The sequence below is a fragment of the Anarrhichthys ocellatus genome, unplaced genomic scaffold, assembly GCF_004355925.1.
Source record: "Anarrhichthys ocellatus isolate YVR2014 unplaced genomic scaffold, GSC_Weel_1.0 scaffold23, whole genome shotgun sequence".
NCBI lineage: Eukaryota > Metazoa > Chordata > Actinopteri > Perciformes > Anarhichadidae > Anarrhichthys > Anarrhichthys ocellatus.
The window spans coordinates 1,178,706-1,206,586 of NW_022280053.1; the positions used below are offsets into that span (position 1 = coordinate 1,178,706).

General features: G+C 43.4%; 1 protein-coding gene across 5 annotated transcripts; it reads right to left on the reverse strand.

Annotated features, from left to right (window-relative positions):
* Positions 1–235: 235 nt before the first annotated feature.
* LOC116390373 (electrogenic sodium bicarbonate cotransporter 1-like) lies at positions 236–27,881 on the reverse strand. 5 transcript variants are annotated; one of them, XM_031859991.1, is made up of 27 exons: positions 27,522–27,881; positions 23,713–23,786; positions 22,790–22,954; positions 18,215–18,347; positions 16,939–17,099; positions 16,683–16,850; positions 16,358–16,453; positions 15,660–15,736; positions 14,680–14,837; positions 14,506–14,593; positions 13,585–13,739; positions 13,108–13,227; positions 12,567–12,741; positions 10,614–10,747; positions 9,418–9,680; positions 8,920–8,972; positions 8,616–8,801; positions 7,763–7,876; positions 6,927–7,088; positions 5,646–5,824; positions 4,902–4,974; positions 4,086–4,154; positions 3,330–3,503; positions 3,068–3,232; positions 2,851–2,944; positions 2,488–2,558; positions 236–2,356 (listed from the first exon to the last, which is right to left on the reverse strand). In XM_031859991.1, exons 1-26 carry the CDS (start codon positions 27,536–27,538, stop codon positions 2,518–2,520), a joined length of 3,294 nt encoding a protein of 1,097 aa, XP_031715851.1. In that variant the 5' UTR covers positions 27,539–27,881; the 3' UTR covers positions 236–2,356; positions 2,488–2,517. The 5 variants fall into 5 exon arrangements, with proteins under 5 accessions (XP_031715851.1, XP_031715850.1, XP_031715849.1 ...); XM_031859990.1 differs by having other exon boundaries at positions 2,484–2,558; XM_031859989.1 differs by having other exon boundaries at positions 2,488–2,561.

Sequence of the window (27,881 nt, forward strand, 5' to 3'; positions counted from 1 at the left end):
CATAAGTCCTGTGATCGTGGAAACTATGCGGCCATCCCTTCTCATCTTTGCTGTGAGACTGAGCACGGCTTAGCTCGGAGCTTGAATCCAACCCAGTTCATCCCCCTAAAAAAAAAAACAAAAAAAAAAAAAAACAACTATTCAGATCCTCTATGAAGCTCCATTTGAAAAACCATCCTTTGGGAGATGCATGGTACAAAACTCTTATGACTACAAAGAAGAACACAACCACATATTTAAGAATCATTTGAACGTTTATTGTGCTCATTCAAAACACTACTCAATAAAAAGACAGACAGCTGCTTCTTCTTTCAGAGTCACCGATTGTTATTGAGCACATACGATGGTTTGTATAAAATTGGTTCAAAAATATTATGTTAATTGTGGAATCAGAAACAGGAAGTCAAAAAGTCAAGATATACAGATCATACAACAGAGTGGAAGACCGTGTGGTTTGGGATTTTTGGTTTAAAGCAACTGTAACAGTCTAGTGCTTCACATCTTGATCATTGATGCGATTGTGAACGCGATAGTTAAAAGCTCTTATTTGCTCTACAAATCAGATCAGAAGCAGCGCCGATTGTGCGCGTTCCATTTCTTCAGTATTTCAAGCGATTGAGATTTATTACACATTCACATTATGCAATAATATCCTAAATCAGTTCAAGTTATAGTGTGTACTTCAATAAGCAACAGAAGCACGATCAAGCAATATGCATAAGGAAATTTAAGACATCACATTGTCACTAAATGGAATTTAGATTGCGATACATGACTCGGCAAAAAATGTGGATTTTAAAGTGAAGCCATTTTTACTTTTACCCTTTAAGCAGAAGCTCTTCCAGGACTGGAAGTCACAACAATGCATTGCCTCACAGTGATTATTGATTTGCATAAAATAAAAACACACACACTACACATAAATTAAAAACAAAAATGTATTTAAATATGATCACATTTTAAGAGGAAATCTTATCTCAATAGGCTTTTTAGGGTCGAGTTCACAGTCCGGTGTGTGAGAACATTACAGGCAGTTTTTACCCCAACTTCAGTATGTAGAGCATAAAAAAAAAAAATCATCATTTTTTGTTTTTGGGATGAAAAATATAATTCTGGTGGAATTACCCTTTAAAACACGGCAAAAAAAAAAAAGAAAATAAAAAAATCATACAATCAACATAACCATTTCATACTGACAAACAAAAATACAATATCTTAAGTGTCACCGAGCAAAAAGGAACTCAAAGGAAAGATTCAGAGATCCTATGCAGTGCAAAAAAAAAAAAAATTTAAATCAGTGTTTGATCACAAATAATTGCACAACAGATGTTTAATATATAATGCCTGGCACCTACAGAAACATAAGAGGTAGAGCTACGTACATCTACACCTCCCTAAAGCAGGGAGAAGTCAGCCGAGTGGATACAGACCACAGAAAGAATATCTTCAAATTTGCACAAATGGGTAATTTATACGGTAAAGCCATACTTTAGGTTCAAACAACAAATTCATCTGCCGAGAGTTTAAATATAATAAATATAGAAAGGGGGGGGGGGATTCCACTCTGTATGGTGTTCACCCATTCACTTCCTCCACCACTGAAACCATTGGATGTGTTTTATGAATATGCATCCTCAGCTGGACGCTTGATAAATAATTGATATGCCCATAAATACAAAATTAATGTCCGCTCATGCATGTGCACAGATGACCTTCTGTAGCCCTTTTTGTTTGCTACAAGTAACAGAGGATGTGTATCCCCTTCGCTCACCTCCACATGTAGGTACCTCGACACCGTTTTACTCTTTAGAGTCCAGGAGTTATGATTTCAACTTCACAAGGAACATTTAAAATAGCTACACTACTTTATAAAAACAGTACTATAAGAAGAGAGGCTAGTTTTGTTTGGTGTTATTTGGAATAAATTGATAAAAATAAAATGTTATTGGCATACACATTCATAAGATATTAATGTCCCATAAAAACTGCATGACCTCGAGTAGCCATTTTGTTTTCTGCTGGAACTCAAGAGGATGAAGAATGCAACCGTAGCCTGTGTCAGCCCTCATTGAAACTCAGTACCGCCAGTGTTTCAATTTTAAGACAAATACTTCCAGCCCTTTTGATTTAAATCCGCACACAGGGAATAATAATAATATATATTGTTTCAAACACAATGTGGTACTATAGTACAAAAAAAAGGATGTTTGCCATCTTGTGCTGGTTCTGCTGCTTCTTTGGTTATTTCATTCACAGATCTGTTTCGGAGCTCTTCCTCCAGAAGAAAGTGTTTTCTTCAGAGTCCCTGCCTATTCGAATCTGAGGCGAACCTTTTGTGTATGAACCTCTTTCAAGACTGGAAGAGGAAGACAGAGAGTACTATAATTGTGGCGCTGTATGAGAACAAAAATCAAACAACATGAATTACGAAGCACTTTGCCTTCACAGAAAGTATAGGAAGCGAACCGCCAGCCTGTACTCACTCACTCGGCCACTGTGGGAGACTCAAAGTAGTGCTCAGCACGACGAATGCGGGTTAAGGAGAGTCTGGGATGGATCTCCTGGGGGGGGGGGGAGGGAAAGTAAAGAACTTAAAATATATACTTCACAAACACTGAAATGTCCAATGGGTTAGCAAAGGAAGAGAAGGCAAGTGCTGCAAAGCTGCTTTTAGTAATAGATATTTTTCAAACTGGCAGGTTCGAACAGCGTTAACAGATCAATATGCTTTTTTTTGACTGTTCTTTAAGGTATTACATTTGTTAGCACATGCAAGAAGGCTATAGTTTGAAAGGACAAAATCTGCACATGACGCCTTTAGAAGCAAAGCAATCCCTGGCTTGTACTCACTATGCATAGATTTATCACCCAACATGGGCTGCTGCTCCATCATCTCCATAGAGATTTTTATACTGGGTATATTTTCACTGTAGGGGTAGTCAGACTGCGGGAGGACGGAGGGAGACCATTAACACTTCTGGACTTTAAAAGGTGAGGAACTACAGGTGACTGTAGACGACCACATGACAACAATGGATTTTGGTATCCACATTTAAATATTACTTACAAATTCGATTTCGCTGTCTATGCTCCCTTTCTTCTTGCTTTTCTTTTTCTTCTCATCCTCTTTCTTCTTCTTGTCTTTCTCCGGGATGACGTCGTCCAGGTAGCTGAGGTCGTGCTGGGAGAACACGTAGTCCATCGCCTTACGGACGGCAACCAACGCCAGGATCTGCGGACAGAGAAATAATGTGATTGGCTCTCACGGCCGGATCGAGCGCTGTGTAATTGCGCTCGGCTACACATCACCGATTGCAGCCATTCCTCACCATGATGGGGAAGACTATGGCCGCCACGGTAGACTTGAGGACCCAGAGGAGGGCCAAACACAGGCCCTGGATGAAGGTGAAGAGGTGGATGCGTCTCTGGGGGACGTGCCGCAGGTAGATCAGGTCCGGCTGGTGCTTGGCGGGCATCAGGAGCAGCTGCAGCCGGTCCATGAACTGACGCAAAGCAAAAACACACAAACAGGTCGGTCAGGTCACGAGAATGGACAAGCTGCAGTCAGATGTTAATATTTGCATAGTATATGCCAGACGCATCTTCTGTTTTACATGAGCTCATTAATTTAATTTGAGTGAATGACAAGCTTCGACAGACTTTAATGGATATCATTTGATTTGTTCAGTAACAACTTATTAATGCGTCACAATGTAGTAGTTACTTTTTCCAGAAAAAGCATTGCAATTTTCAAATTCAGTGATTACAGCACAATACAAAAGAGGACAAACACGCTAGCTAAATCATATTTACATGTTGTGCCTTAGCTGCTAGCTAGCCACCGTTAGCTTTGCTTGCATTTGATTGGTTAGCCTACATTCATGTAGCTTTGGTTCAGAAATGGAGGCGTGGTGCTTGCTGTCTCTGGTGCTGAGCGAACGCTGACTGAGTAAATACTTCCCAGCCATAGGGGGGCTGCTGGTTGAACCTGTTCTTGTAGTTTGTTAAGAAATGCAATCACCCTTTCAATTGGTGAAATGTAATGGGTCGCGGCTAACACTGGTTAGCAGGTCAGACTCACTCACCTGGACACCGTTGAGTGACGCAACCCCCATGTAGAGGAACACGCCGTAGAGCACCGGCATGGGAATGAACTGAGGAACACGGAGCACAGTGAAACAAGTTGTTAATATGGAAGATGTGACTGTCTCTAGTTAGGTGAAATACATTCTGAAGACATGAAAAGTTTAAAGAGAGATGCTAAAGATGTTACAGGTAATGAGTGTGTATTGTTAGCATCCTTGCTTGGTTTGAAAATAGCCCACAAGCAGCTTTTCTTAGGTTATTTTTGGTAGTGTGACAAGGCACTTAGCTGCCCATTAGTGCAGGTTTGGCAACTACTTGCACAGTATTACCCATAGAGCTTTAAAGCAGTAAGCTAATACAGAAATGTGCCAGGCAAACCAGAAGTAGATTCAGCATGACAGATGAAAAGACATTAGAAACAGCACATGTCCCAATTTATACGAAAACATCTTTCCCAAATTCCCTTTAGTACAATAGATAACTCTGGAAAAGGAAAATGTATTCACAGGATCACAAGTACAATATCCACAATGTCCACAAGAGGGAGGACCAGCCCCAACAATCAGTAACTTCACTCTTTTCTTTTGTTTGGCACTTTCATGTGGGAATGGAAACTTGAGAAGGCATTCAGCTGCAAACTGAGCTTAAGCCCGGATGAGCATGCTTATTTCACATCAAATTACTTCAACTGAGGGAGTTCCTAATGGGATGAATAAAAGACTTGAAATTATTATAAATCTAAGAGTGACTTTGTCCTAAAAGAGGCGGACAGTAATCCTTGTTTTCATGGAAGAATTAAGAACTTGGAGCACTACCTTGAGGATAGGGGCCATGAAGACAGAGATTCCCGTCAGGAGGAACACAACGATACCGGTGACTCTTTGCTCTCTGGATAAAAAAAAAAAAAGAAGGAGGAAAACACTCAATTAAATCAGTAAACCTTGCAAGCACGAAACCATAAAAGGCAGTAGAGCTGAACCAGTGAAAAGCAGTTCATACCATGTTTCTATAATGACAGTTAATCCAAAAAGTTCTGTTGAAAGTTTATATCACAATTAAACACATCACATGACTACCTTGATGATGTAATACATAATCTTTCAAAGACTTGCAAAAACCGTCATGTTACCAGATAACACTCTAAAAGTACAATTGATGTGCACTTGCGCCCCTCCCCCCCTTTTTCTACCCTTGTTTTTGTCCTCTCCTTCCTGACTGATTAAGTGTGATTGATATTTCTGCCCCCCCCTCCCCTTCTTTTATTGTTGGAAAATAATCATGAGTACAGTAGGAGGAAATTAGGCTTGTCCACATTTACAAATGTATTCGGGAAAACTGTGCACGACTCAATTTTGTCTTCTGTGTGCATATAAACTTCTGCTATGGATTGTAACGCAGCATTACGGCCCATTGTCTTACAATCTCTCAGCCTTCCTGCTAGGATGCTTTTTCACTCGGGAATCCAAAATAAATGAAGTACCTGTCACTGGCGAAAGCAGACAATACAATAGAGTTATTCAACGACATCAACACCGTCTCCAGCAGCTGCGTTAACTCACCTGACACCCAGGAATTTGGGCATCTCCCCAGGGGCTGACGTCTGGGTCTCCATTTTCAGAGAGTCGATGTGGGCGATGGAGATGACAGTGGCAGCCACGTACCACGGCAGTCCCATGAAAGAGCAGATAATCATCATGACGGCTACCCAGAACAGATCCAAGTGGTACCCTGCACCTTTCTGAGAGGAGAGAGAGCACAAGAATGAGATTATCACAGTGATTTTTTGCAAGTCAAAACTCAAGTGTCTTATTAATGAGCGTTCGTCTTCGGCCGCATGCCATACAGTCTGCTTAGAACTCTGATATTAAAGGAATTCAAACCATGTGCTGTATTATCACTCCTATATCCATAAGTATAGATATCAGCATTGATTAGTTGTTTGGTGTATGATCACTTTAAAACAGGCTGCTGCAATGCAATATGAGAAAACATATCCGAAAAAAACAGATGGAGACACATGTTACTCAGGGTTAACGGGGAAATAATGTTATGAGGCAAGCAATAGTTACTGTAACCTAATTTCCAATATGAGTTAAGGGCACTAATCTCGCTAATTTACGACAGTTTATAATCTACACTAATTTAACACATCCCTCTAGCCTCTCCACCACCCCTAAGGACACTGAGGTCATGTCACTCGTGTGGAGTTTTAATGAGCTTAACGGGAAGGCGTTTACATTCTACACTATGGGGTCAGTGAGGTGTGGTTCGGTCTCAGCTGCAGGGGAGAGATGGGTGGGAGTGGCTCGTGGTAGTAGTGCCAAGGGTCTAAATCAGCACAGGTGTTATCTGTTGGCTCATTACACCCTTCTTATGGCGTAGCATTGCTGCACCTGAGACAGAGGACAACGTCGGTCGTCCTCTCTCGGATAATTGTACTTTGAGTTTGTCTTATTTGAGAAACTGGACTCTATGCCCTCCGGAGCCACCGGGCAAGGTAGCGAAGGAGCAAAGAGTAACGAGATTGTTTATGTTGTGAAAGCGCGCGCGCGTAATACAGCATAAATTACTCCATTTGACTGTTTTAATGAAGGATTTTACATTACCCAGCAGACATTCTCCATCATTTCAAAGTCTCAACAGCATTTAGACAGTCGTGCATGGAGTTAAAGGAGTTTTCTGCAAACTAACTGTTTTGGAAAAAGAACATTTTGCAATTCTTACACTTCTAAAATCTTGGCTACAACCCTTTATTTTCTGTACAGTTTTACTCTTGAACAATTCATGCATTTTATCCTAGAATTTTCAAACTGAATAAAACTTTGGGGTGGCGCACCAACCTTGAGTTTGTGCTCCTTCCTGTTGACAATCACGGCAGTGATCTGCTGGTCCATAAATATCAGAATGGTGACCAGCAGAGCGGGGAGCGTGGCTGCCAGGTACACCCACCAAGGGTTCCCTCCAAAGGGAGGAATAAACCAGCCCCTCAGTGGACTCGTGGGCTAGACGAGAAAATGAAGAACGGGACTGTTAAAGTGACGGAGACACCCGACTAGTGTGTCTTCATAGTGAACACAGTCTTAAACATGGGTAACATCTTAAATAGAACAGAAGAAAAAAAAAATAAAAATAAAAAAACCACTAATTCCTGGTGATTACTCCATTCCACTTTCAGAGTCATCACTGAAGTGAGCAAAGAGATGACTGGTGCATTGTTGCATGACAGAAATCTGTGTATCAAGACTCTGTGGTTAAACAAAGCTGGCTTTGTACTTGCAACCATACGATCGCCTGTGTTCTCACATCACCTATAATCAAGTTGTTATTTGACTCAGCTGCCCGCTCGTCTACCCCATCATTCCCTTCCTCCGTGTCAAGGCGGGGTGGTCTTAACGCCAACTGAGGAACATTTGAGCACTGCAATATCAGAGACTAAATGTGCCTTAGTTTCATGTATCGCTTAATGGGCAAACTACAAAGACAGCATTATATTAGGATTTTACAGACTTTCAGAGGCTCTCGAGCAGACACGTGGTTCATCATCTGTGTTACTGCACATGGCTGAAAATAATTCAGTTATTATCCCAAACACAAAATGATACGATGGCCATTTGTTTTTATGTAAATGGACGTTACTTTTCTATTAGTAAGTACTTCCTCCATGTGTAGCATGTACCTTGAATTCACTTGGCACAATGAGCTTCGGAGTGTTCACTCCGACAAAGGCGTCCACGCCGCAGAAGAGCAAGATGGTCAGGATGATCGCAAAGTCACTGATGAGCTTCCTCACCTAGAAGGAGGAAACATTTACAGCAAGTTTGACATTTTTTCAGTATGAACTAGCAGCTCAAGTGTTTTTTTTGTGACCTACATCCTGTTAAACTACATGTTTGAAGATAAACACCAACTTGCTGAGTGTGTGCAGCGAGTGCAATGACAGTATATCTGTGAGTAAACACACTTGCTCACCAACTGGTGTCTAATCATTTTGAAACCAATCAACCTGAACCGAAAAAAAAATGGAAATGGCTAATTATGCAAATAAACATTTCTGGTAGTCAATACTTCTTCTTGTATGCCTCATGTTTTAAATAATACTTTTCAGTTTTTTTTATTCTTCGTTCACTGTGGAGGCATGCAAGTTTTCTCACAGAATTCAAGGTGGGTAACGCACATAGAAATGGTCATTTTGTGGGTGAAGTCCTCATTTAGGTACAGCTTCACACCGCTAACATGGCCCTCGACTCTTGGTCTAGTTGATCGTCATATATTCTGCTTATTTACCAGACAAGCGCTGTTAAATTTGGATAAAATCTAAATTAAGTAGCAATCATTTACAGATCTGAGCTGGAGTGTCATGCCTTCTTTGCCTCAAACACTGTTAAAAGTGAGAAATCTGACCTTCCCACATTGACTCGCACTGACACTGGAGCTTGTCGACGAAACTGAGATTTAAGCACAGGGCCGAAACTAAAAGAAAGGAAGAAAAAGAAGCTGCTACACATCCACGGATGGGTGGCGTCACTCACTGTGGTGGGGAAGAAGCGGCTCGTCTTGAATTTCTTCAGAGCCATGGAGCAGGTGTAGGTCCCAAAGAACAAGATGAGGGACATCAGGGTGATGTCAGGGATATAGCCACAGGCCTCTCCGACCAGCTGCCCTTTGAACTCCAGACACTGCTGCTTTGTCAGGGTCGCCCAGGTGGCATTCACTGACTGAAGAGATGAGGACAAAGAGGTTCCTTTAAGCAACAATTCATGGAGAGAAAAGGCAAAACATTTTAAATTCTCGAGGCATGCTGCTAAATGTCACCAATTCAAGGAAACAACATACCAGATCAGTACGGTTTGTAAGCATGGCGACATCAGAAAGGTCTGACGAGTTGCCTAGTAAAGAGAAACAATAATCACCAACATGAGAATACTTCCAACACATACAGTATCACACTTGCCATTTTGCACAAGTGTCAACATCTTTCTCCCAAACAATCCCGTCAAGTCAGATTGATAAGTCAACAGTGGTATCTGCAGGCCGACTCACGAGGATCATTTGTTATCTCCACTGTAAACACGGTGGAATGAGCTGAAAACTTTGTTTAACACACGAGAGGAACGTCACTGCCAAATGGGACCAAATACGACTCTTCAGCTTTCACTCTCTGGTATCACTGGTGATACCAAGATTCTGATGGCACCAAACAATGAGGAGTTTCTAGGCGAAGGATGGTTGGAGTGGCGGTATCAGATACAGCCTATGTTACTGGATCCAGTGAAACCCCTCCTGTAATCCATCTTTAACGCTGCAATTTCTCTTAAAACGAGGCCGACGTACCAGGCATGCAGCTGCAGTCGTAGAGGGTGATGAGGTTGGGATCGTAAGCGGAGTTAATCAAGTTGTGGTGGGACAGCTTTATCATCTTCTTGAACGCGTCGTAGATGAAGATGAAGCTGATGAGCGCGGAGAAGCCTTCCTCGGTGAATCGCGTGAAATACTGCACCAGGAAGCTGGCGTCCGTGGCGACCAGCACCAGACAGAATATAGCCGACCACAGGCCGATCCACAGCCGGAACTCAAGGTAGTCCAGCTCGTTGTCTCTGAGGAGGACAGATTTGGCACATGAGGGAGTGGTTAATTGTGTACAAGTGTATCCCTACACCTTCACATTTTATTTCCAAGCAATTATAATTCCTCTGAGAATTCACCGTACTTTCAATCGCCTTCGTCTAACGTGGATTCTGTGAGGTTATGGCTTCATTTAAGTGTTTATTTATTAGTTTTGCTCTAGGGCCCTTCAAAATAAAACGTTGACACTTGCGACCACAGTTGTCAGGCTTTTCTCTATATGGAAACGATGCACCTGTGCTATACGTATCCAACAGCTGTAGACAAGCCAACAGCTGCCACTGACTCAGCAACCGTTGACTTGAGACATGGAAACATTTGGGGGGCACAGAGGCCACAACATTCTTCCCTCACAGTGTAAACTTAAATGAGAGCGAATTATTAATAATGGAACATAATCAGGGTGGAGTTTGGTAATGCTAGAAGACTCTCTCTCTCTCTCTCTCTCTCTCTCTCTCTCTCTCAGTGTGTGTCTGTCAGGGAGGGAAAGAGAAACCACCTTTAATACCCATCAGGTATTGTGAAAATACTTCATTTCAGAATGTCACAGAATAGAATTTCTGTTTTCCCACCCTAAAAACTGCTATTCCAGGAGGTAATGTCTTGAGTACACTTTCTCCCACATCTGTTTTTACAGAAGGGCGTGTGCGTGTGGTTATTCGGGACAGGAAGTAGACGGCAAAAATGCTTAACAATCAGCTGGCAACAGATTTACAGTACGCTCAAAAATGTTCCTGTCAGTCAGAACAATAAAGCAAAGTTGCCATCCTACTGTAAATTTGAATTACGACAATCTATAAATATCTGCCAGAGTACTGCAGTTGTTTCTCCAACTCCGTTTCACCCTTCGCTGATATTCTTTCATTTCAAAAGTGCCTGAATGACTCGGATCGCCAGCTACTCACTTGCTGAAGGTGAAAAGGAGTCTTTCAAACACGAGCACCGGGCCTGTGCTGCTGAGAATGGTGAGGGGCTGACCGGCCAGCAGACAGAACACTGTTCCTGTCAGTGCCGTCCCCAGGAAACTTTCCAACACTCCCTGCACACATGGAAAAAAAAAAAAAAACACATACCGACTTCACACACACAGCTAATGCAGCATGTTTGGCCAAGAAAATAATCAGTAGAGATGAGACAGGGTGTTCATACGCTGAGCATTGCTCCACATTAACAATCGTGGAAAAATACATTGTTCAACAGACGCATTCTTTTCTCAGTATTTAGCTTACGCAGCTGGAAGCTTTGTTTTCCCTGCACACACCACGCATCTGTAAGGCTGGCCCGTCAGGACATGCCTGTTTAATTCTAGTCGTGTCAGCAGTTCGGACTGAAGCGTCATGCTACGTAGACACAGTAGATGGATGGGTAATCGACAAATTGGCTGCATTTCTGAGGACCTGCGCTGAGACAGGTCAAGTTAGGGCAGGGATTCCCTCTGCTGTGCTCAGAGTGGAGAAGTGGGAGTGACACAGGATTTAGGACATGGTGGTGGTGGTGGGGGGGGGGGGGGGGGATTGGAAATGCAGCCATGACGAGGCTACAGCGGCTGAGTAATCTGGATCTGTGGATATTTACAGCCCGGGCAAATCCGTGAGGCCGGTGCAATGCAAGACTGCAAGGCTGCAGCTCCTTGCCACGAGAGCGAGCACAGCCAGGGTCAACCCGATACGCTGAGCTATCAGGGGTGCCGCGATGGATGCAGCAGTTCATGCCTATTATCCAACTCTCCCACATGCAGTCCTGCCAATAGCAGGTACAACAGATGGATGCAGTATGAGCCCTTGAGCTCCAAATCAGCATGGCTTACCAGCTGAAGTGAACTTTTTTTTTAATGTTGTTCATCAGTGTGTGTGTGTGTGTGTGAGAGACTTAACACAGAACTGCTCCGTCATCCCAAAACGGAGTCAATCGCATACCTTTAGGTGTACATAGGATGCATACAGTGCCTTGCTCTTGTGAGCCATTTTCTACTACTGAGGCGCAATTCTGAGCCTTTACTTCAGAATGTGAAAGGATGAAATAACATGCCGCTTCAATTTAACTCAGTACCTCGTCTTTCTTTTTGTCTCAAGTGTTGTGTTAATATTTACACATGAAGTACAGTTTACTCATCCTGAGTACCACTGGCTCTGTGAAAACAGTTACATAATGTCTTCTGTGGTTCGGGTGAGAGCCGTTTCAATTTGAGTTTTAAGTCAACGGGTTTATCTTGGCTTGTGCTTAAGACAGAAAACTTTAAAAATAAAGCTTGTGTAACAATCTGAGGGTGTGGGGTTTGAAAGAAATCCAACATTTAGATGTCAGGGAAGGTCTAATGACAGACACTATCCAGCTGCATTATGGGAAATGTAAGATCGAGTTTGACCTGTACTCGGGACAAAAAGTCAGGATACAAAATTCGGGCAATATTACTCTATTACTTTTTCGATGTCATTGCCAATATTACTTTATTTTTATCACTCTTTTTAGAACCTGTCTTTTGTGAATGCCCCAACTTTATAAAAGGGGAATACTACTTGCTGGAGTACAACCCTTAATTTTTTTATAGGTTATGCCCCATTTGACATTTATATAGAAGCATATTGCCTGCATTTGTCGACAACAGAAGTAAAATTTAAAAAATAAATAAGGGGTCACCTAGACATATCCAGTCAACTACTGTGGTGTTTACGCTCAGTAAGAGTCAGTCCAAACTGGAGTAGTTCTATCTAGGTCAGAGTTCATCTTTTAGGCACCAAGTTAAACGTGTTCAAGGAGAACAGGGGACTTGTTTTGTCTGCAGTGAGGAGCTTCCCTCTGTGCACCACCATATCTCTGCAGACACAGACCTTACTCGTACGTACAACAAAATACCTTACCTGCATGTTTTCTGTAGCGTCACCTAGTAGGCCTCCAAATGTGATCGCATTGGTGACTGTGCCCAGATAGATGAACAAGATTGTAGACAGAGACTGGATATGTAGTGCGTCCCTGAAGTCGCTGGCAAAAAATGGCAGCTTCCTCTTGACATCCAGGACAAGACCTCCACAAAACCTTAAAGTAGAGGGTGAGCCATTCGAGTTAGTAGGTGCAAGATTGTTTCATAGCATAACTTGGTTTACTTCAGCTACAGGCAGTAAATTACACATGTACATGATCGGGGGAAAAAAAAAATTTTTAAAAAAATACTTTAGAAATATCTTGGTCATAGTTTACAAAGAAAGGAAAACCTGTTCCAAATGAAGGAAAAAATAAACTATACCACATGTCATCGAGATTATAATCAGGGAAATGGCCTCATGTACAAGGATCACGTAGTAACCTGACGGTATGAAAATCAGGGCAACGTTCCACTGCGATTATGATTTTGTCTTTACTTAACTATCCACCTTGATTTCATTTGAGTGAAATCCTAATTACTTTCTAGTGCGCTGAAGCTCCTCTCCGACCTCGTGTCCTCCTCCTCCCCCTCCATGTCCCTCATCATGGGGAGTGTCGCCATTCATATGAGGCGCCTCCAATCCGACATACATGTTCTTCCTTTAAAAAAGAAACGGAACAAACAAACAGTCACATTCTGCAAACCTTCAATACACTCAAAGCACTCCGTCTTTCAGTTCACACAACAAAAAATAATGTGGGGTCAAATACTTTTTTTAACAGTATTTAGGGTATTATGTTAATATGTAACTGAAATCGTAATGTAAAACATTTTTCTTTTAGCAGTAGGCTAATGTGCATGTGAATACATGAACGGGCCTTGAACCGGGATCCACAGTAACTCGGTATTGTTTTCTAAGACGGATCGTTTTTTCACGGCCTCATATCACGCATTCGATAGATTTATGTGCAGGGACTTCATTCATTTAGGATCAGGTCTTGGGGATTAGAGCAGACCTCTTGTCTGAGGAGGGCAGAGACTTAGGTGGCTCTATCCTGATGTTGGGGTCCCACTCTCCGGGGGGCAGGACGATGACCTCGTCCAGGAACTCCTCGATACCAGCCAGCAGGTCCTGCCTGTCCTTCGCTTTATAGGCAATATCATGGAACACCTGTCAGCAACAAAACACAACCAACCCGTTAGCGATCAGCCAATCCAAAAAACAAAGTGCAACTACGATGGCTCACTGAAGAACACCGCTTACTCGCTTTTGATTACTGGGACAGAGTGCAGCGTGTCATTGAAATGCAAATATAACATTGACAACTACTAAGAACTCTTTCACAGTAAGAATTAGTCATAGTCCGTGTGCACCCCGGGGCCACATTGGACAAGGAGGTAGAGAGTACAACAGGGCTGACGACTCCAAAACATCTGATAAGCTTGTGACACCGCCGTCACGGGGGAGAGAGAGGGTAAAGTTTAACTTGAGGAAATCCTGGAAAAAACACTTCCTATTCTGCCGCGTCGACATGTGAGATATGCTGGGAAGAGAGGAGGCCTGTGGGAATTTGCGGGCAAGGTGCTCTCAGGGTTAAGAACGTCATGAGTTGTCTGTTAACATTGCTGACAACATGGAGGGGTTAAGTCGGGAGACACGAAGCAGACAGAGCTCGGCACATTTTGGAAAAGCATGTATTCTATGTGTTTTATTGCGCTTATTCTGCAGACACCAAAACAAATTGGTCTGCCACAACTTCAACGCACGGTTTAATAATAGAAGTAGTTCGAAAACTATTGGATGTCATGAAATTTGGTGGAGACATTCATGTTCCACACATGTTCTGATCTAACCAAATGTTTTAATTTGTATAAAGAGTGAATGTTGACAGTAGAAGTACAGTGAGAAATGTCAAGTTTGCATTGTAGTAAAGTACCTCATCTGACATCAGGGTGGCAATGGCTCTTCCAATTTCATGATAGGACTTGGCTTTACCTTTGGGGCCCAGCAGGACAAAGAGAAATCTAAGCAACAAGTAAACGGGGTGTTAGGGCAGTCAACATTATTCGGTCATGACGTCAATGAAATGTGCGGCTGTCGTGTGTTCTACCTTGTGGGCACGGGGACCTCGGTCAGAGACCCCAGCATGACGGCCTGCTGCAGACGAACAAACGCCACAAAGGGAGTTTCCAGGAAGTCTACCTCTCCAATCAGCACGTTTGAGGCCTCTGCATCGCGGGGCAGTTTTTTCATGAACTTATTCTTCAGCTGGACAACAGAGAGAGCAGGGCAGATAAAGGAAAGAAAGAAAAAAAGTCAGCGAACAAGAGGGCGTTGTGACAAAGAACGCAGGTTATTCGTGGCAAGGTACGGACATGAGTGTTCACACGAACACTCCCTCCATCTGTCACATGCAGTACAATCAAAGACGGACGTGGCACTTTAAATAATTCTGGTGATTAAAAAGCGATTGTAACAAGACCGGCGTTGTGATTTTACTGGTACAGGTAATGTCCGCCCTTTCCTAGAATTATGTGCTGCATGGCAGCTTGACTTTATGCCACCTAATGAACAGTGTAGGAAATTGTACACAGTGTTACACAAAACTGACATGCAAAGTACACAAAGAACATACACAGTAAGTTGAGGATGAAAGAAAAACTGTTGCAGGAAAGTGATTAACTGCAGCCTTGGTGTTGTGGCAAATGTGGACATGTTCACTGTTGCTGGAATCCAGCTGTTAAAGTTCAACTGGGCCTTTTGTGCATGTGCATCTACAGACCACACAGCCAAATCATTACTCGATCGTGAGTCATGGCAGTGAGAGAAACTGCATGTGCGGACAACAGAAACTCACAGGACACAAAGAGGGGAGACAGTGGGCTGTTGTTGCACAGAGCGGACAGAGAGCCAGCGGTCTTATCTATCAGAATGTGAGGCTCACAAGCTCATGCACACACACACACTCACACACAGAGCCCAAACACATGACCCTGCATAGTGCTGCTTTGTGAATGGAGACCTTAAGTAGCATCTATTATTGTTGCACATCTCAGCGCAACAATACAAAAAAAGAGACAAACAGATTACCTGATCCTTCTCTGGTTTGTCAGAGAAGTCACTCAGGCTGTTGGAGGTGAGGTTTCTGTGGGCAGTAGTGGGGCTACCTGCAGAGAGGTGAGACACCGTTTGGGATCAAAACAAATTTAAAAAAAAAAAAAGAGGCCGGGCGAGACTGCACAGCTTTTCACAGGAGATATTTTTGGCAGAGGAAGAAGACGAGTCCCAGAAAAAAAGAAAAAAGAAAAAAGAAAAAAAAAAAAAAGGCACAGGGAAAGTACATGAAGAGAGCCAGAAAAGTCAGGACCTATCTAAAAGCGGCGACGCTTAAGCTTTAGGACTAATGCCAGATGGTCATTCATTCAGGCGCTCCAGGGAGAGCAGGGCCGCCTGCTTCTGCGCATCAGCAGCAACGAGCTTAGGCAACTATTGGCAAATGAGTGAGAATGTACACTTTGGAACTCCGCCTGACACGGTCCACTTACCGACGACGTAAGAGAAAAGAGTCGACGGCATTTTAGCTTTTTCTTGCTAAATAAATATTTAGTTAAGTACATTGTGAGTCAATGAGTGGGGCGATTCCATCTCCGTGCGTCTCTATACCGATTTGCTGAAGTTTGTCACACTGAATGAACACACATCCAGCTTCATGCACTGAAGGAGAGCTCAGCTGGGAATCTCTAGTTTTTACATGTTGCTTTCAGCGCGAGCGCCGTGACCTCACTTACAGAGGTATCCCATGCTGGAGCTCCTCGTGACCTCACATGGGCCCTCTGGGTGTTGGGGGTTTAAACGAGACACAGGGTGCTCAGCGGGGTTGCGTGCTATATTACCCCAGAAGCAGGAAGTCGGAGACAGCACAGTCCCAAAGAGGAGGAAAAAAAAAGGAAAGGAAAACAAGGTTGGGAAGGAAAAGCAGAGAAAAGACAAGAAGGAAAAGATTAGGAAAAGAAATATCTACAACAGCAGTTAGTGTAAGATTTCACATCAGAAATGAGAAAGAGAATTGATTGGGTTAAGACGGATAAGAAAACAGGGCAGGGGGTGCATTACCATTCTCCTGGTGGTTAAACAGCCTACTCGCACTGGAAACACTCTTGCCGATGTCAGCGAGGGAGCGCAGGTTGGACTTCTTGGTCTGGTGGCGATGCTTCCGCAGCAGCGTGTACGTGACCTTCTCCTTCAGATCCGCCTTCAACTGACCCGCCTCGGTGATCAGCTCTGTTAGAGTGGACATGTTGAGGATCAACATGAGGTCACCCTCAGATTCCTCAACATATATTTATCATTCTGGTCAACCCTCACTTACCGACAACCTGCGGCAGCGTGGAGGCCTCCAGGTCCAGCATGATGGTGCCCTTCTCGATGCACATTTTGAGCTCCATCAAGCTGTGCAAGGACAGTGTGGCCACATGGGGCTTACTCCAGCGCTCTCCGCCCTCCTCCACCTTCTCCTCAAACTTGATCCATCTGAACAGTGGAGGACGAGGAAAAAAAAAAAGAAAAAAAAAACAAAAAAAAAAAAGACAGAAGTGTTGAGATGTATTCACAGTAGTGGGCTTGCACTGCGGTGTTAGACCTCGCCAGGTGTTCCAATACAACCCATAATACACCAAACTGAAAGTAAAGGTCACTGCACATCATAAATAAATTAAAAAAAGTACACAACTGTGACTTTGTTTATGAACCAGTATGGGTGACAAACAGATAGGAGACAAGTTGGGCTCTCTTTTCTTTACTAAACAACCCCACCGTGTTTTGAATTGGTCACACAAGAATAGGAGACGCAGCACAGCATAGAAATACTAAATAAATCACAAGACTTGAGAAAATACATGGCATGCTGGGATGGTGACAGACATTTGTACCCCACATGACTAAATGTGAGACTTTAAAATGACTTAGAATGAGCTTAGCCTCGAGGGTAGGACTAAGGACAAGGATTCTTTTTAATAATGATGCCTCACATGTCAGCACTACAAAAGAGTCTCCTGAGGCCTGAGGATGGGGTTTCCTCTGGGGATAGAGTATCCCTCTGGCTTTAGTCTGCACGCTTTAAACCAGACATCTTACCAGGAAAGGAGCCCGGCCACGGAGAACCGTCGACCCCAAGGACTTCATTTATCTTCCCTTTCATGCAACCCCTGCTTTCCTTTCCCAAAAATATTGCACGATTGAGCCTTTCTGCAGCATTACTGTGTATTCCTCAGATCCAAAAAAGAACCATGTGAATTCACAGGACTATGTTGAAGCATTAGAATAAGGAAAACAATTAACAGTATCCACTTTTCAATGCCAAAATGTCATGAGCTCCAGAGCCAACTGTAACATTACGTCTTGTTCTGGCCATGTGGGAGTTTCTGCCTTTCCCTGGTCTCATAGGGGCAGGTACTACAGATCTCATTCAGATAACAGCAGACTGGGAGTTCACTGGAGTTCGGCCTATTTCCCTACACATACAAAACACGATTGTTCATAAGCGATTGTGAAGCAGGATATTTGTGACTACACTGCCCGTGGCTGTAAATTTTGGGGTTGACAGGAGCCACGGCTGGCTTAGAAGACATTTTGACTCAGCGGCTCACCTGGCCGTCTCCTTCCACTCCATCTCCTGCCCGTCCACGGCCAGTAGTTCGTCCAGCTCGGTGAAGAGCTGAGGCGGCGGGGGACCGTCGTCCTCCTCTCCCAGGATAAACCTGATCCTCTCGGCTGGAGAAACTGCGGGGGGGAGGAGGAGAGTTAGGAACCGGCAAACAGGTCCATCCTGACTTTTTTTGATGTCCAAGAAACCCAAACTATCGCCACAGATTCCAGCCCCTCAAGGCATGATTCAAAATGATGTAGCAAGTATCAAGCACCTTCAAAGTGGCTGTGCAGTCAGATACAAATATGGATAACATCTTTAAACAGTTGTTTATGAAGTAAACCCCTGATGATCCATTTGCTCAGAAACATATCTGCCGTAATCAAACAAAAGATGAACACAAACAAAAATTGAGCAGATAAGATTTATTCTGGCTTCACGCTGCTATAGTTCTCGTCACACTTTAGTTTAATGTCCTCTGAAGAGAAGTGCCTGGAAGTCAAATACTCACACAGTGCATCTCACTGGCAGAGTAACAGCAATGAATTGTATCGTCTCAAGGAATTATCAACAATGATCAACTAATTGGGAAAACCAAGGTCCATGGAAACCATGTTATGCTGAGATATCAATATATTCACTATTTGATTAAATGATCTGAGTCATAAGTCTGTAAATAAAAAGAAGGTGGTGTGTTTTGAGCAAACAGGGATGTAAAGTTTTAAAAGGAAGTGCGTGCATCTGGTCATGCATGTCTGTAGAGAAGTTAATACTAATCTTTTTTTTGTTAAACAGCCTCTCTGCAGAGCATGACAGACGCCTCTTGACCAACTTGAACCCAGGAAAAAAGCACAGGTATTTAAGCAAGAAGCAAATACTTGATAACACACCCGCATTAGGAAGAACTTTCCCTTTTACTTCCTTCTGAGAAGGAAGTAAAAGATACGTGTCAAAACAAAACCCGACTTATTGACTGATCATTTGCAGTAAATGCATAGCCTCCCCGTCAGAAGTTATAGACACAAAGCGGCAGCTATAAAGTCTCCATTATGCAACAATAAGGAGATCCCCGATGTTCTGTATATAAAGGGTTGTATATTGTAAGAAGAACTGTGTATTGTTCTTTGTGAAAGTTGTATAAAGTGATGAAACAAAGTAGAAGTAAAGTGGTAAATCACAAGAGGCTATTTATGCAGCTTTCTCTCCAACTACTGGTACCATTCAGGATTCCACAGGTGGATACCTCGACAACGTAACAGTGCCTGTAACCTTTTAATCCTCGCCCAGCATTACCAAGCTTAACTTAGGATGGTTGTTTTTAAAAATGGTACAGTTGGAAACTCCTGCACTGTAGTCCAACGTTAAGCGACATGAAGGTCAAGATCAATGTCTTTGAAACGCTGGAAACGGCGTCTCCTCATCTTGTACGTCCGCATTATTGTGTCATCCACCGACAGCCCAAAACACAAAAGATCTTTCAGTCGTCCACATGGCTTTTTCTGCCATCTGGCCGACTTACAGCGGCGGCCTTTTGACGCGACACTTAGCGACGCGATACGGTGTACACAACACCGCTCACCTCTTTAGTCTCACAACCGGTGTTATCAATGAAAACCAAGCCTTTGTTGCGGTTACACACAACTTTTAAGTGGACAGCTCCACGGGCTTTTGCCAGAGTCAACAGGATTATGGGGATTTAGATGGAGGGCAAAACAGCGGAAAAAATGTCCAACAAGCGGAGGGCTCCATATGCACCGTCTAGCAGTGTGTATGTGTTGAACGCTGTTATCTCACACCCTCACCACTACACCTAAGGGCACATGCCAGTCGCTCATAGTGAGTTTGTGCTGGAAGCAGAAGAGTTCACAGGGGCAGTGGAAGGATGAAGGCAAGTTAGCAATAAATGGCAAAAATCTAATATAAAAATCTTTGCAGGAGGGGGGGGGGGCACTGAAGTGATTTTTTAAATCACAACGGTGGCTCTAGCCTCATCATACAGCAGAGTCTGTCCTCTCACTCAACCATACACGACTGTTTACACTTCAGATCTTCTGCAGAGATACAGTTGGATGAGAAAGAAGCCGGAGTCTGTCTGTCTGTCTGTGTGTTAAGGGGGGCACTTATAGTGAACCTCGGCTCAGTTCAAAACCCGTGTCTGTGTTTGGTTCCACTTCTGTCCCCGCCTGCCAGTCTGATTCTATGGATGAACCACAACATCGGTCGCATTTATAATGAGAGCTGCCATGTTTGAACCATACACAAATAAAAATGCTACAGGGTAGATTGCGGTCATTCATTTAAGACCACGTACATTTTGGAAATGGGTCTTTAAGGAACAGGCTAGATCTGCAACGTCGACTGCTGCTGACATTTACGTCAGCACAAAATTCTTACCACTGCTGTTCTGACTTTTACGACACTCGTAACGCTTAATTAAGCTGCGAATAGTTGGTTGTTATCAGAAAAACTAATTGTCTACTGGTCTGACTGGTTCTCCATCACCTTATATGAAGATATTTGTAATAATTGGAAAAGGATGTTCTCGTGTGGCTGATGCTAAACTGTTCCATGCTCTGAGGCCTCTACATCCTGTTTGTGAGAAGAAAAAAAAAAAAAAAAATACACGTGCGTGCAACTGAATAATGCTGAGTGAACAATCATGTCACAACAACAGACTGCAACAGCTGCTGTATATAAAAAAAGAAACAGGTGTAAATTGCTCATGACAGCCCTGATGACGAATGTACAGTCTCATCTGACAAATACACCTAGAAGCAACCAGTTCTCCCCGAGGGTCGTTTTCCTCCCACAACTGCTGCAGCCAAGCAATTGCACACAAGAGATTCTTTCTCTGCGTCTCTTCCGCTCAACCACTGTCCTCGGGTTCCCCCCCCCAAAAAACTATTTCGGCAAGCATTTCTGTGTACTCGTGTTATCCGCTGCCGTACCAGTTCCCCTTCTCTAAAAAGGGTGTTGCTCAAAATTATGCTCCCACTGCAAAAAGTCACCATAGGGATTCTGTTCTGTGCTTCCACAGAACGAGCCTGTTGCATAACCGGAGCTTGTCTGCTAGAAAAGCTAAAGCTTCCTTATGGTGTCTGAACACCACTTTACCATATCTTATTTGATCACGCTTTATCCATTTCAGGTGAGGTCTGTCACAATAATTAATATATAGACTTATCATACAATATATGGACATGATCTCAAACATTTTTGTACAAGCCAGAGAGTCAATTCTATTTATTTAAGATATTTTAAGCTTTTTTTAACATTCAAAATCCAATGTCTGAACTCACTTAAGAATAAAAAGTGAATTGCTGATTTTAAAAAAGGGTGTACTTGCGTGTTAAGTCCAACAAAATGCATTCTCATGACAGGCCTTTATCATTACAATTACCAGCTCAAACTCTTGATTCGCATTTATATACCTTCGTTCAGGTATGTGGTTCTGCCGTCGTCGGCACATGCCCCGCAAATCCCTGCCTATTCCCTCCATCTCAAAAACACATGTAGAGACCTTAATGGTTACCTCCACCAGCAGTAAAGCAGAGAGCAAACACTCTCCCACAATGCCAGTTTCCAGGCTGGGCCATTTGAAGGTGAACTCCAGCTTTGTGATAATTGTACGTCTTGCAAAAGGCTTTTAACCCGATTGTAATGTTGAAGACTTATTTAATTACCCACCCATAAGGTTTGTGTGGTGGCACAGAGCATTCATTGAGGCTTAAAGAGAAAACACAGATCCCCGTACAATTATACGGCTCATTTACTGAAAGTTCAATGCTTTCCCCATCTCTGTAACCACATTTATAAAAACAAAATTAAAAATTAAATAAAAAGCCTCCTCCTTCTGGAGACATATGGGTTAAAACTGACCTATATCTAAAGACTCTTTCGATATTATAATTCCTCCTGTTCTAGAAAGCGATCTTTGGATTAATGGTTGTATCCTAAGCTTCTATACGAGGAGAGACATCTGGTGTGTTTTCCTACAGCAGAAGGAAGACTCCCGAGACTGACAACAATAAATGTCCATTTGGCATTCATGTAATGCTTCTGGGAGATCGTGCTTCACCACTTCAGTTCACCATTATTTGCGATCCTTACTTGTTCCACCCATTACTGTGGTTGTATTAGGATCACTTGTTGTTGCAATCAAGCTTGTGCAACATTGGAATTTTGTTTCTCATCTACTTCTTTGTTCCTCATCGACCAGATTTTTTTTATGTTCTGAGAATCCCCTCTTCCAAATCCCACCAAGTACAGTGTTAATCATCAAGGTGAGGGATAATACCCCTGTTGTATTTACTTTACACACTTTAAACTAATCCAGTGTCATTTTCAGATTACTACTCGACGTATTCTCGGTCCCGCGTTCTACTAATTCTGTTGAGTGGACGTTTCTTTTGCATTTCTTTTTTTGCTTTCTTGGCTGCCACCCTGACCTACCTCCTTTAACCTGGCTGCGATTTGCAGAGTGCTGCTGGACCTCACACCCAACACCTCGAGAGGGTTATAACCATTACTAAATATAATCTGCACACTGGCTTGCTCCCAACCTCTCAGAACTCACTGAGAGGTTTGAGGATGTTTGCAGTGGACTCGTCTGTGTAGTCGCCGTCCGACTTGTATCCCTCAGCTCGTTCCCGCTTCTCCTTGTGGCTGGACTTGCGTCTGTGGCGTCTCCTCCGGTGGTAGCTCTTGGGGACATGCACGCCAATGTACACAGTGTGGTGACCTGCCGCGAACAACAATACAATAGAGAAAGGAATGCAGGTCAGATTACACTCACAAGGAAATCACAGTGGTGTGAAATGTTTTCTTATCACAAGGCTACTTTGACGTTTTATTTTTTTAGGTATTGTGCTGAGGGTTGTTGCTCATTTCTTAATCCGGAAGAGATAGTCAAATTGTGAAATCAAATAAATGCCAACTACTTCCTACACAGCAGCTCATACAGGAAATGATGCCGCCAGGAAGTAATCAGAGAAACATCCAGAGAGGGAAAGAGACAACTCTTACAGATTAACCGACAGTCAACCTTGCATTCCATAAAAATGCGTCTTGTAGTGTTTTAATGATATCTTCCCCCACCATCACGTGGTCGGTCTTGTTTCCTCGCAGAAGCCAAAGACCACCTGAGGCGCACACTAAACAACACACTTCCGCCACATTCCCATGCAGAGGAAGCGACAGGATCTCGCAACTGCAACTGCACGAACACAAAACGGCTTGACATAATGCCAAAAAACTATGACGCGGTTCCCTTTGTGTGCGCCCTTAAGTGAACATGTCAGTAAATGCCCGTGGGCCACTCGTAAATTGTCATAACAGGATTAGAGCACTTGAATAAACATCTTCCTGTTCCAAGTGGAAGTTTTTAATCTTAAATGTCATATTCTGTGCTGGTACGACAGGGACAACTACAGTTTTCACCTGCAGACAGTATGTGTGGAAAGACCCGGATGACAGCTAGATATTCATCACTGATCTTACCTTCCACTTCCCCTTCATCGCAGACATGTTTGACAAAGGAAGCTCCTCTGTCCAAGACGGCCTCGTCCTCCACTCTACAAGGCAAACACAAGAAAAGTTATTGTACATGGATCACCACTCAGGACGGCATGTAAATACACAAGTCAAACAAAACAGTCTGCCACAATTAGTTCTTCACCATCATTGAAACACTGAAATACACTTAATGTTTTGAATCATCAAAAAAAACAAAAAAAACAATGAATAACAAGGCTTCATGGTCAGTTAACCTGGCAAGCTTTAAAGTGCATCAGCATTTGTGACGTTGTGGTAATCAAATGAGACCAAAATGTCACCTTCCCCTTTACCCACAATGCTGCACACAACATGAGGATGTGCACATTTGTCCTCTTTTCTTTTCGTCAGTGACTTGATGTGTAAATTTAAACTGCACGGCACTTTTATCACAGTAAGACTACACCGCATAGTGACAGTCATACCGGACCTTACAGTGCACACGCGAGGCCAGAGACATCTTCTTAGGATACTTAACCTTTCACTTTTCTTTGATCATCAATAGTACACCTTCCTGGAAGGTTGGAAGGAATGTGGCTCCTCCAGTCGGAGCACAGTGTGGACTCTTCCAGGTAATGAAAGGTGGTTTAAGCAAACCCCAACCTCAGGATACCCCTTTTGCCAAAACCGCTACGGAGGGCAACAACTACAAAAAAGTAAAACAACGGAGGCCAATTTATCACTGCGCTAGAAATATGCATTGAGGCCTTATCTCAAATGAGCCAATCTATTCCTTCAAACTGTTCAGGGACTCCATAAGCGTGTCAGTGGATAATTAGGAACTCATCTGCTGTGGCTAATCTGACCAACTGCCTTATGAAAACAGTTTTGTTAAACAACAAAAAGTAAAATTTCAGATGTGCATCAGGCATGTCAATAAACATGTGAACAGTTTCCACTGAGAAATCCCCATCTGGGATGATACAAGTCAAAGAATTGAGAGGATGGGAGCAGTGTACATAAGCCACTAAATAAACAAAGTCAGGAAGGATGCAACTTGTTCCTCCGAGTGCATCGCGAGCTCTTCTGGATGTCCCCTGTGGATATGGTATCTGTCCTTGAGAGAGATACAAGCATAACGCTGATCGCAGACGTCATGTTGATCCACCAGCTCCCGAGATCAAACAAGTGATGAAGAGGAGGAGTGGCCGGACTCTGTGCCAAGTTTACAAGCTGTGCTAGTAGTGATTGGCCTCTGCAGCCTCCTACTGAAGGGTCAGTTCATCCCAAAGTCTGAGATACATATTTGTCCTTTTATATGTAGGGCTGTTTATAAATCTAGTTTTGGAGATGTCGCTCGTAGAGATGTCTGCCTTCTATACAATACGTCAGCTTGTGGTGCTCAAAAGGACAAAAAATAAATAAAAAAATTCATATATAAAAAAACACAAAAAAAAACACCAAAACAATCTGGAATGGAACTAATAGTGCTATAGGTAGGAGTAAAATATGGGATTTTGGAGTTAACTGTCCCTTTAACCAGTTATCTTAATACGCCTTAGAATTAAGAATGTGGTCTGTAAACGGAGACATTAATAACTTAACGGCTGGAGCTACTCTAATTTATTCTGCACATACACAGGATCTTTCCAGGAACACAGCTGCAGCATTTACATCTGCAACAGGTAGTCAGCAGCGGTGTGTGTGCGTGTGTGCGTGCAAGCATGGAGGAGGGGTCATGTAACACAGTGAAAACCGTTGGCCACACAGGAGAGCAAAAAGGAAGCTCATGTTGCAGGTTTACTGCGAGCTTTAGCCCATGGAGCCACGTTAATCACTCCACGCCGAGGCCTCAGACGGGGAGACCCCCATGATGAGAAACATACCACAGGTGGCGCGCAGACACACAGGATGCAGGAGAAGATTACCGTTTTCAATTGAAAGCTGAATCTAACACACTGGGCGTGTTAAGTGGAACGAAATGTAGGCGAAAGAAGGAGGCGATGTCGGGAGCTTTGAGGGGAAGAAACTTAAATCTGCTCATCGGCATTCGTCAGTAAAGTCTAAATGACTTAATATCAAAGTTAAAAACTCAGGTGGCAGAAAGCATAATGGAGGCTAAACGTCTTGTGTATGCAAAATCACAACGCAGATAAAGAGCCTGTGTCTCCTCAGTCACGTCGTAAACAGGAAATCTTCTTGATCTTCTTTTCATTTCCTGCCATGACTTCCTCTGCCTGCTTAATAAATAATCAAAAGCTGGGTGAGGGTCGGGGCAACCGGCTGCATTGATCTCGCAACTTCTCACTTCGCTCCCGTTCTCGGTGACCTCATGGAGGCTGGATAAACCTGTCGGTGCGTGAGGAGCCGGGGGATCAGCTGCTCGGGATCAGGGATCATCCCCATCTCTTTACAGAGTGACGCACCCAATCCCACTGGGCAGGTTCACCAGCAGGGTGGGTGGCCCCAGCACACTTGAGGAAAGCACACACACCGTTGTCATAGCGAATAGGTGAGCAATCACTTAGTGATTTCTTATTTTAGGGCTGCAACCAATAACAATTTTCCTGAGCATCTATGTCCATCTTCCCAAGAGTCCAAAGTGATACCTCGAGGTCTTTAGTCTTGTTCTGTCCGACCAACAAACCAAAACTGTGGAACTGTATTTTATGGAATATTAAAATAAAGGATGTGGCGGGAGTTTATAGATTTACAAATCCAAAAACTCTCAGTGAGTAGAGGTGACAAAGGACACATGTCTGAACACACCTGTGCTCAGGTGATCGTGGCCCTAATTGAACCGTCGTCCACTCCCTGCTTCTCAGGTCTGTCTGGACTTTTGGAATTTCCTGTAAGCAACAAGGAAATGGATTGCCCTTCATTTGGACACAAAGCATCACTCAGCGGAGCACAAAAGAGCATTCATGCCAGGAGCAAGAGTCACCGAACAAAAGGATGGGACAAAGTAAAGAGAACACTTCTTCCATTACAAAATATTTCACAATCTAAACAATTTACACAGAACAATGAGGAATCCTCTTGTGATGGTCACAGTGTCTGCACCCACATCTGTTGTCTTGGTTTCACTTCTTGCTACTCATTTAGCAACACTTAAGAGTACATATTCTGCGGGAGGGGGTGCAACATATTCTGCTGCAGCTGATAAACTACAGATTCATGTCAGAAAAAAAAAAGTTCCTGCAGACAGGACGTGCGTTGTTTCCGTGAAAGGCAATATAACCGTCATGTCTTCATTTGTCGCGTTATTGCGCAACGTAGACACACACGCTGGCCCCGCGCCGAAAGCAGATTTCTGAGGGGTGTCAGCTCATGGACCACATGGTACGGGAGACGCGCGCACACATACGCAGCTTTAAATCACAAAAGTTGCACCGGAGACAACTCTCCACCACTTGGCCTGCGCTCCCCGCGTCTCTCTAATTGAGAGCGACAAGGTTCTTGGAAGAATAGATTAGGCCAACAGGTTCACAGCCGCAGCGGTGCGGGAACAGTGGCTTATCCAGCCAAGGGGTGTAACTAGTCTCATTGAAATAATGTAACTCAAGTTACACAATCGATAGCACATTGACGTTTTACTAGTTATGGCAGCTGTGGCTAACTAAAGCCAGATGAGCCACTGAAAGATTTACGCACAGGGTCGCCAAATGACTATGGGACATATTAGCTGGTGAATCATACTCACCTGATACCTAATATACACTTTCACACCTGGCCAGGAAATGCCCTGAACGACGCCTATGGACTGAAACGGTACAGTTCCCAACAGTCAGATGTAACAAAGAGCAAAAACTTACTTCTTTTCGGAACTCATGGTGGCAAACTTCGCCTTTAACGCCGATCAGTCCGGGCGTTATTGGAGTAGCTCTTGGAATCAGCGTTGGGAAATCTTCACCTACTCTAGACGTCGCGCTTTTCACGTGGATAAAAAAAAAAAAAGTAAGAAAGAAGTCGAGGAGCGCGGAGCTATCTCGCTGGAATGATTTCACCGACTCTACAAACCGAGTTAAACTTGTAACAAACGCTCATGTCGCGCGGGACCTGTTCAGGTCGTGTCCAGGTGTCATCTTAAAGAGCGAGAGGCTCGTGTTGTCTCGCTGCTTCTGGAAAGAGTGCGGAGAGACTCTGTGAGCGCAGCGTGTCTGTTTCCATATTTA